Here is an 11,319-nt window from a genome sequence, read left to right as displayed (position 1 = left end):
TCATGTTGTATGATTTAGACCTTAATCCTTGACAACCTGCTCCTTACTGCATCCTGCTAGGCTAAAGTCCCAAAGAAGAGTCAGGGATGCATGGCATCCTGCTGTGACAGGTCAGATCAACAGTGAAGACCTGAAATATACCTTTGTTCTAACTTCCTTATAAATGCTGTTGCCTTCCATCCTCCAGCACACACTTGGGAGCAACTCCAGAGTCACCTGCAAGATGCTGGTGGTCCTGCTCACAGCAGCCTTGCTAGTCCTGAGCTCAGCTCAGGGCGTAGATGAAGGTATGAAGTAGGGGAGTGAGTGGTACAGTGATATGGGACTTGGGTAACACACTGATCAGGATTGAGAGAAATCAAAGAAGGTAAAAAAAAAAGGGACTGAGGCAAAGAATTATGGGAACAAATAATAGGATATTTGTTTTAATTTTATGTCTAAAGTTTAACGTATAATTATAGGTCAAAAATTGTTGCAACAAAATAATGTGAGTCCATTTATAAAAAGACCTCTTTAGTGGTGAATGATGCATAATAATATATTCCTGTTGACAGAGGGAAACTCAGTTCTTATGGTGTTATGAAAAGCAGATAGTGGATGGTGCTTGTCTGGTGTCTAGAGGACAGGGAAAAATGAAAGAAGTTAAAATATATCAGGAATGGTTCTGAGAAATGGAAAAAGTTAAATTGAAAACTCTGTACAACATGAGCTATAAATATCAGGGAATAATTTTTATAAATATAATTTTAACATTGATTTATTGTTGTGTGTGAATGCAAATATGCATGTCTCTGTGCGTGTCTGTCTGCCCATGTGTCTGCATGTATTTCCATGCTTAATTACATTCTGACAGAGGTCACATTATTGGTAGCACAACTTCTCCTTATATCATATAGATTCAGGAACTTAATATAAGTCATTAGGTAAGGTTTTTTTTTTTTTTTGCTACTAAAGTATATTGCTAGACCTGATTTCTCTTTCTTTTTTTTTTAATATGATAGCTATGCAATATTCATTGTGTTGTATATGGAATTGAAAGCATTTTTTTCTTATTTCAGTGAATGAAATACCTGGGACTATAATATAAAGTAATTAAAAATTATGAAGAAAACTTTAAGAGTAGAATCATGTATCCCTGAAATTGTGGGAATTTTAATGCAGAATATCAGTAAAGTTTGATAGATCTAAGAAGGAACTAAATAGTCACTGCAACTGAGTGTAGAAACCACCCTGGTTGGATTCTCAGCAACTAGAAAATGTCATAAGTAACTTTCAACTTCTTTCTATTTATTTCCTAGAAGTCATCTATGAAGACTCATCTCAGCAGTTAGGTAAAGACAGATCCATCCTCTATTGACGTTCTATGTACTCTTTACATTTGGAATTATTCAATTCTGTAACATCCCTAGCATTTCCTTATTTTATCAAAATAAGGACTCGTAGCTTCTCCGTAGATAATCAATCTTCCCAACATTGAGTCTCCAGCAGGGCCATACAGTGGAAGAATCACAAGCTAGGCTTTGATTAAAAAAATAGGAGGCACTTTCAAGACTGACACAATATATTATACACGGTACACATTTAGGGTGTCCTCATTTAACGTCCTCTGTGGTACTATGGTTTGCTCAAAGAATTCTTTTTCCCCAGTGATTCATTTAGAATGCTTTGATTGTACATAAAATATGTAGCTACACAGTGCCTGTCCTTTCCAATAATATTAAATTTATTATCCTTACTTTTAAATGTATTATTCTCACTGTATCCACAGCTGAATAATACATATATTTTGCATGAGAATTGAATGGAAAACATATTCTTACATTTTCTTCTTGCTTTACACATGCTTATAAGGCCTTGAACACCATTTTATATTTAAGAATAAATCGTTGCTATCACAGTTTTGCTACTCCACCAATTTCTAATTAGTAGCATTTGAAGAACATACCTCCATTCTTCACTTCTGTCTGAGAATTGTAAGTAGCATAAAACACTTTTTCCCCACCAGATATAAGGACAAATATTCATCCCAAGAGTTGAGATACAAGAAAGTACATACGATAAATATAAAAATTAAGCTTCATGAAGCATCAGTGGTATAAAGTTTGGGGAACGAGGTTGATCCTGCGAGAAAGAGAAGGTATAAACTCATCTACTCTAATCTATACTTAAACAGAGTTAGAGCAGCAGAGCCAGGGACATGGCCAACATCATCCAAAACCACCTCCTGGTGGATTGCCCCCAAGACCTCCTGCTTCTGATGAAAATGGTGATGGTGATGATAACGATGATGGTGATGATGATGGCAGTGGGGATGATGTAAACAGACCAGAGAGACCACCGCAGCACGGAGGCAATCACCACCATCCTCACCATCCACCCCCAGCAGCAGGCCCTCAGAGACCCCCACAGCCTGGAAGTCCTCAAGGCCCGCCCCCTCCTGGAGGCCCACAGCAAAGACCCCCTCAAGGACCACCCCCACAAGGAGGCCCTCAGAGACCCCCACAGCCTGGAAGTCCTCAAGGCCCGCCCCCTCCTGGAGGCCCACAGCAAAGACCCCCTCAAGGACCACCCCCACAGGGAGGCCCTCAGAGACCCCCACAGCCTGGAAGTCCTCAAGGCCCGCCCCCTCCTGGAGGCCCACAGCAAAGAGCCCCTCAAGGACCACCCCCACAGGGAGGCCCTCAGAGACCCCCACAGCCTGGTAGCCCTCAAGGCCCGCCCCCGCCTGGAGGCCCACAGCAAAGACCCCCTCAAGGACCACCCCCACAGGGAGGCCCTCAGAGACCCCCACAGCCTGGTAGCCCTCAAGGCCCGCCCCCTCCTGGAGGCCCTCAGCAAAGACCCCCTCAAGGACCACCCCCACAGGGAGGCCCTCAGAGACCACCTCAACCTGGAAACCCACAAGGACCACCCCAGCAGGGAGGCCAGCAACAGTCAAGTTTCCTGTGGTCATTTTCTGCATAACCATCTGGTTTCTGAGCAGAGAGAAGGTAATTAAATATCTCATCCTTCATACCATCCCCCAAACTCCAGTGATCCTATTCCTAAACACGAAGATGATGGATACATCCAAAACATGAACACCCTTTATAATTCTATGGTATATATAATTTAAATTGACTCTCAGTTAAATGTCTTAACTCTAACACAGTTATCCAAGAAACTAAGATATTTAGGACATGTTGAAAAATTGTGCATTGTGTCTTTCTTCTCCCAAACCTTGTTTATTTATTTCTTTCAGGTGAACAAAAGACAGATGCCTTCAATATCATTCCTGTAGAAAAGTGATTCCAATAAAATATTTAGCATACAATCATTATTTGCTGTTTCTCATTCTGATCATGGGTGGTACTGCAATCTGAGGATGGTTATTTCCAGAAAGGGTAGTCTTCCTTCTATGTATCAGTCAACTATCACTTGAGGGACTCCTTCTTTCCATGTCACCACAATGTTCTGCCCACTGTCTTGCTATATTTTCCATTTACTGGTTATTTTAGCAAAAGACTTCACATAAGATGTGGAATTCAAGAGTAAACTACATAAACAGTGATGCCTTTAGTATGTGGTGTGCCTTTAATGTCAGTACTCTAGGGAATAACTGCCTTGATAACTTCATTATTTTTTTTACAAATAACATCCTTTCTATTCCAAATGTAGGAGTCCCTATTCTTGCAGCTCGTATTCTTTTGGGCAGTTTAGTATCAACCAGCTCACATTCTTCTGATTTGAACAGTCCTATAAATAAATGCTGTGGTATGCATGCCCTGGCTAATCTGTTATTACTTTATTTTTATTTTTATTTTTTGGTCTTGTTTATGAATATTATATACCTGGGCCTTATAGACCAATACAATTCTTTTTTTAATTGGATATTGTTTTATTTACATTTCAAGTGTTTTTCCCTTTTCCAGACATAAACCCCCATCCCATCCCCCTCCCATTCTTCTATAAGGGTGTTCCCCCTCTCCAACCACCCCCTTTATCTACCCCCTGATATTGCCCTGCACTGGGCAGAGTCCAGCCTTGGCACCTCCTTCCATTGGTGCCCAAGGCAGACCAATGAAATTCTTAGAAAAGTTTAAACATACTTTAGAACAGTCTTTCATTTTTAATGTTTGATATTTGCAATTATTCTATTTATTTATTTTGTTTTATATTTTATTGGATTTTAATTAAAAGAGTAAAAAATATAATGGTTAGAGGAGTTCCAGATGATTAGGAACTTCAAAAGTTAGCTTAATTCTTAAAAGCTGAGTTTGGTGTTTTTCTTTGAATGTTCTGTAAATCCCTATTCCTTTACCAGGATCCTGGCCATTAATCAACTGAGGCATTAGATATAGAGTTTGGTTTAGGGACTGGTAGTTTTTGGAGGTAGTTTTAAAGATTAATGGTTTCTTGCCTTCTAGCTCTCTAACTATACTGAATGCTTGCTGATAGATTCTAAATAATCCTAAAAATTTCCCTCTTTATTCTATGGTTAAGAATTGCAGGCTTGGGCAATTAACAACTATTGCATAGGTAAATTAAGTTTACTTATTAAATAAAGGATTCAATCCCCTTTTTTTCTCTGTTGCCCAGAAGCCTGGATTCTCACTTGCCAGGCTGGAGGGAGGTTTAGACCTATAAACTTTTGTTGAACCAGGAGAAGAGAGTTACTCTTGCAGAAGGAAAACCATTTACAGAAGCAAAACACATATATTTTAATACATACACATTTATTATCACATACTTATTTGTTGTGCCCAACATTCTGTCTAATCTATTTACATACTCAGACACATATGTATTATGGAGAAAAAGCTGAAGCACCAACTCAGAACTCACTCATTCTGGATTAAAAATAAGCTTTAACTTTTATTGTATTAGAGAAAGAAAATGCTTCTGCCTTTTATTGGTAAGTGAATAAAATACTAGTATTTTTCATAGATTGTATAGATGTTGGGGTGGGCCAACTCGATACACTGGATATGGGAATGGGTGACAGCTTAGTTGGCTAGCTCTATTGCACCTGTACCACCAGATCGAGCTCTTCAGCACTGCCCCCACTAGCTGACCCAGTGCTGCAGACAACAAGGCTCACAGACAGCATTCTGGCTCTCATGGCTCACCTAGGTCAAAAAATCAGCTCTACTGTGGTTCCCAATCAAGGTGCTGACAGCTGGTTAGGTATGGAGAAAGTTCTCCCACTCTCCTGACCCTGATGCCAACTCTCCTGCCTGCCTCAGCTGGTGAGGGTGGGATGCCTCACAGAAGGTGAGTGGCAGAGTCAGCTCTCTCATTACACTGTCACCCTCACCTCCTCTTGACTGGCTCACCTCTTCTCTCACCATAGGGGCCAGCTCAACTGTGATGCACAGGTGAGGTGATGGGCATAGTCTCCGAAGGGCTGTAGCATGTGAGAGGTCTGATAAGCTCTGCACAGCCCTTAAATTATGGGCCAGGGTCTCAGTCCAGACCAGGGATGTCCAAATGATCTTTAGTGAGCCACAGACACGGACACAGAACACTGTGGCATAGCCATAGCAACAGAAATTTTCTTCATGGGCAGTACCATCTGGGATTTTTGCCATGGAAGAATTCTCACAGCAGTTCCAAGGCAGGATTCTCACAGCAGGCTATGCCTTTATACCCTCACATCTCTAGTTTTATCTCTCTTCATAATGCTCAAACTATTCTGTTTTTCTTTCTTTCACATCGGTCCAATATATATTTGCACATTGTAGTGGATGCTGCTGATAGTTGGCTATGTGACTGGTGAGCTTATAGGTGTCAACCTCTGCCTGTTCTCCTTGGCTGGATGCCAGTGGGTCTATTGATGTCTACAGCCAATTTTTGCCACTGACAGTAGGCTGCCATTTATTTTTTGTCAATTTCATACATGTATGCATTAATCATATCCATTCCCAAATCCCTCAGACACTACCCACACAAACCACACACTCATTTCCTTACTTCACACACACACACACACACACACACACACACACACACACACACACACAAACACACACACACATGAAAGGTTCAGGTGTAGTCAAGAGAAAAACAAGTAACTTTGCCTGTTAGGAGTTACTTCAAATTCAAGGGTAACTATTGGTGTTTACAGAATAGTATTACAACATAATACTGTGGGATTTTTTAAACAGAGATCAAGTCAGAATCTACATTTCTTTGAAGTCCATGTCACAGTAAAAATCAGTCAACATGTGTTTGATACTTTTCTTGTGTTTTGATAAAATACAAGACAAAAGAAAATTAATAATGGCATGTTGTCATGTCTCATGTTCCGAATGCATAGTGTGCTCACACACAATCAGTATTAAGTCTAACACTTTTCAAGATTCATTTACATTAAGGTATGCATATGAGTTTTACCTGAAAGTGTAAGTGTGTACAACATGGATATAGGGCTTATGGGGGACAGAAATTGATGCCATGTCATTATAATTACATAGAGTTGTCAGTTACCATATCAGTGCTGGGAACCACAAGAATATCCTCTGAAAAACAAGGAGTCTTATCAGCTTATCCCCTCTCAAGCCGAAATGGAATATTAACTTTTAACATCAACTCTTCTCTAAAGAGTGAATATTTTACACACACACACACACACACACACACACACACACACACACACAAACAAACACAGAGAGAGAGAGAGAGAGATGCCAATCCTGTCCTAATTTGACAATCTTTCTTAGTTTCTAGAGTTCCAAAATACTTAATTGTATTCAAATAACATTTAAGTTGAGTTCAAATACATTTAAATGAAGGATGGGCTTATTCTGTCCCGTGATTAAAGGATATTATTTGTTTGCAAGAAAATGTGCCTAGATAAGGAGATGCTACTTAAAATTACATAAAAATTAGGATCCTTCCTCCCAAAACTACTCTGGTAAAAGAACACTCCATGGCGGCTTAGTGTATCTACCCACCACACACTTTCTTACACTTAAATCGCTACATGAAAGACCACACAACACAATAACCTATGATCCAATCGATAGGATATAATTGCCCACCTAAACATATAATGCCCTGTACACATCCATCCCTTAAGAACATTCGTAACAACCTGTAAAGGAACGTCAGCTTCCAGGTTGTCCTCTCTGCAGTTTCTCCCATCTCCTCCTGTCTCTTCCTCCTTTCCATTTCAGTCTCCTCCCTCAAACTTTTCCCCTACCCATCCTTCCTTCTTGTCCAACAACAGGCCTCGTTCTATCCTGTATTGGCCCTCACCTGTATTTTACAAATTAAATGCAGAGAAGGTTCTGAAGATGTCACCTGAGTCCTGAGTATGTGACTAGGCAACCATCCTTGGGGCAGCAGAGTTAGCATCAAAATACAGATAACTCCAGGGCAAATCATAACACATGCCAAATATGTTGAAGAAGTTATTAGAAGAATATTTATGCCAGTCAGTTGAGCAAGTAGATTATTCAAAAGACATTTGATATCCTTTCTCACTCAAAATATTAATTTCCGTGCAAAAATTATCTATTTTAATTCAGAATAAAATTAAAGGAAACATTCTCATCTGATATCATACTTTCCCCTTCTTGATTATTACAAAAATAAGATGCCAAGAAATTAAGATTCACATGCTCCTAATATTTAATGATTATTCAAAAATAGCACTGCTTAGTTGGTTAAGCAATATCAAAAGGTCAGCACCAAAATCATATTTAAACAGTTAACATTATAAAAATTAAGCAGGTTATTTTTTATATCCCAGAAAAACTATGTGACAACAAATAAAAGAAAAAGAGGCCATGAAATTTCAGAGGCAGCAAGGTTGGGTTCAAGAGAGGGGTTGGAGGGAGGAAAGAAATGGATGAAATTATGTAATGCCATTTTCATTAAAAATGGTAATCAAATGAAGACTTGTGATACATTTAAGATACAATTTTATGTCATCTGAATCTCAGAGCTCACAGACTATGAAACAGCCAAAAGAGATGAGAAAGATTAAGACTTAAAAGTTCTAAAGTTAAAGGCAAAAAGAGTGAGATATTTACAATAGTGTTTTATATTAGATTGGTGTTCCCAAAAAAATGAACTCCATAGACTGTAACTGCATTTAAATAAATAACTTCTTACAGTTATGAATGTCGAACATCCGAGAATAAGCAGTCACTTTCTCATTATTTGTACACAAGGCAGACAGCAAAGACAGCTAAGTAAATCTTTGCTATTAGGGCACCACCTAATGTCAATGAATTGCAGTAGACACTTTTCTATATAAACTCACATTAGGTTATTGCAGTTTAAAATTAAATATTTGGGAGAAAGACATTTACACTATTATTAAGAAAACTCAAGGAAAATTATATCAAAATATCTTCCAGTCAACTACATATTAAACACAAATAGAAAATGTTAAAATTGTTATAGTAGAATGCATTTTCTTTGCAAAAGAGGAAACAAAAGCAGAAAATACCAGAAATACACCGATCAATGGGGAAGAAGCCTCATATTTTTAAAAGGCTTACGCTGGTTCATTTTTGTCAATGTAAAACATAGTAGAGTCATGTGGGTAAAGGGAGCCTCAATTGAAATATGGTTTCCATAATATTGACCTATACCTAACTCTGGTGGGTGCCATACCCTTGATTTATTATTGATTCATGGCAGGGGAACATAAACAGGAGAATGGAGAATAAGCTTACAGGCAGCATACTTCAAAAAGTTTTAAATGTTCAGCTTTGTGGGTTCTTTAAAATAGAAACATATGCTTAGAACAACATCAAGTGGATGGAAAACCTGCTCTTTGACAAAGAGATGAAGGTAGAGAGAACAGCAGGTATTACTCATGGATGTAATGGGACATTGGAATTGATGGTGTTTTAGAATATTCAGTGATGCAAATCCATGCAGAGGTCCAGGGTATAAAAGTGTTGATGGTAAGATTTTTGTAAAGGGAATCACAGATTCCAATGTGATAGAAACATTTTCCAAGAAGGACAGAGAAATTTGTTCTACACACTGGCAGTAACAATGTAAGTGGTCCTAGGTTGGGTTAGAACTCTTGTATCAATAAGACAGGAAGCTTAGATGTATTCATGTGCCTATAACCACTGCCAACATGATTAATCCAATGAGAAACTCTTTTCTTGAACCCTAGAAATATTTTCAAAATTTAGAAGTAGAAAGTCCATCAAACATCCTGTTGCTGCTACCCTATAATAAATTCACTCCTGTTGTGATGAACTCCAACCATAAAATAATTTTGTTGTAAATCATGTCTGTAATTTCTGGTTGTTGCGAATCAAAGTGAATATCTATGCTTTCCCATGGTTTTAGGTCCCAATGTGGATGATGACTTATGAAAACTTCAGCCCTGAATGTCCTAGGAAAAGAAAGCCATTGAAGAGTCTCCTCACTCTCAGAATAGTTCCTTGGTTTTTAAACTTACTCTTATCACTATCTACAATGCTCAAGTCCAAATGGATCAAGGACCTCTACATCAAACCAGATATTCTCAAACTAATAGAAGAAAAAGTGGGGAAGAGTCTTGAACACATGGGCTCTGGGGAAAATTTCCTGAACAAAACATCAATGGCTCATGATCTAAAGATAAAGTATCGACAAATGGGACCTCATAAAACTGCAAAGATTCTGTAAGGCAAAAGGCATTGTCATTAGTACAAAATTGCAACCAACAGATTGGAAAAGGATCTTCACCAATACTACATCTGATAGAGAGCTAATACCCAAAATATACAAAGAACTCAAGAAGGTAGACTCCAGAGAGCTAAATAATCATATTAAAAAATCAAGTACAGAGCTAAATAGCTAAATAAAACATTCTCAGCTGAGGATTATCGAATGGCCAAAAAGCACCTAAAGAAATGTTCAATATACTTAATCAACAGGGAAATGCAAATCAGAACAACCCTGAGATTCCACCTCATACCAGTGAGAATGGCTAAGATAAAGAACTCAGGTGACAGCAGATGCTGGCAAGGATGTGGAGAAAGAGGAACACTCCTCCATGGTTGGTGGGAATACAAACTGGTACACCTAATCTAGAAGTCGGTCTGGAGTTCCTCAGAAAGTTGATCATTTGACTACCTGAGGACACAGCTATAACTCTCTTGGGCATATACCCTAAAGATGCTCCAATATACAACAAAGACACATGCTATGTTCATAGCAGCCTTGTTTATAATAGCCAGAAGCTGGTTGGAGTGCAGATGCCCTTCAGCAGAGGAATGGATTAAAAAATATATGATAATCTACAAAGTGGATTGCTAATCAGCTATCAAAAACAATGACTTCATGAATTTCATAGGTAAACTAAAAAATATCATCCTGAGTGAGATTACTCAATCACAGAAAAACACACTTGGTATGCACTCATAGATAAGTGGATATTAGCCACAATGCTTGAATAACCCAATATGCAATCCACAGAAAACAGGAAGCTCAAGAAGAAGGATGACAAAAATGCAGATGCTCCCACTCCTTCTTAAAAGGGGAAAATATCCATAGGAAGGGATATGAAAGCAAAGTTTAGAGCAGCGAATCAAGGAATGGCTATTCAGAGCCTGACCCACATGTGGCCCATATATATACAGGCACCAAAACTAGACAAGATTGATGAAGCTAAAAAGTTCATGGACTGAATATAGATCTCTCCTGAGAGACACATCCAGAGCATGTCCAATATAGAGGTCAATGCTAGCAGCAAACCACCGAACTGAGAATAGGACCCCCTTGAGGGAATTAGAGGAAGTATTGAAGGAGCTTGCAACCACATAAAAACAACAATGCCAACCAACCAGAGCTTCCAGGGACTAAACCACTACTGAAAGACTATACATGAACTGACCCAGGGCTCCAACTGCATATGTAGCAGAGAATAGCCTTGTTGGGGCACCAGTGGAAGTAAAAGCCCTTGGTCCTGCCAAGGTTGGACCTCCAACGCAGGGTAATATGGGGGCAATAAGGGGGATGTATAGGGGGAATACCTGCATGGGGGAGGGGAGGGAATGGGGGCTTACAGACAGGAAACCAGGGAATAACATTTGCAATGTAAGTAAAGAAATACATCTAATAAAAATTTTAAAAAATAGTCGTAAAAAATTAAAACATAGTGCAGGAAAAAAAGAGAAGTAACATTCTGAATCATGTCATTTCCTAAGCTTCCTCAATCCTATGGTATTTGTGAATTTCCTGAGCCTCTTAAAATTTCAAGCCTCCTAAGTCTTATAAGGCTCCTATCTCCATCCATGAAAGAATAATTTAAATTACAGGAAATAACTGTAAACTGCTGACCTCTAAACCCTGCTTGTGTAGTCAGAAATACTTTCGGTA

At 38.8% G+C, this 11,319-nt stretch overlaps 1 protein-coding gene across 1 annotated transcript; it reads left to right on the top strand.

The window, feature by feature from the left end:
- The first annotated feature begins 203 nt into the window (after window positions 1-203).
- Prpmp5 (proline-rich protein MP5) lies at window positions 204-3,313 on the top strand. The gene is given in 4 exon segments (NM_172065.2): window positions 204-287; window positions 1,299-1,331; window positions 2,174-2,990; window positions 3,242-3,313. Coding segments are annotated over 3 exon segments (888 nt in total). The 5' UTR covers window positions 204-223; the 3' UTR covers window positions 2,965-2,990; window positions 3,242-3,313.
- Window positions 3,314-11,319: the final 8,006 nt, after the last annotated feature.

The sequence above is a fragment of the Rattus norvegicus genome, chromosome 4 (assembly GCF_036323735.1).
Source record: "Rattus norvegicus strain BN/NHsdMcwi chromosome 4, GRCr8, whole genome shotgun sequence".
Taxonomy (NCBI): domain Eukaryota; kingdom Metazoa; phylum Chordata; class Mammalia; order Rodentia; family Muridae; genus Rattus; species Rattus norvegicus.
Note: the sequence above shows the minus strand (reverse complement) of the source record. Positions and strands in the feature narration are given on the sequence as shown.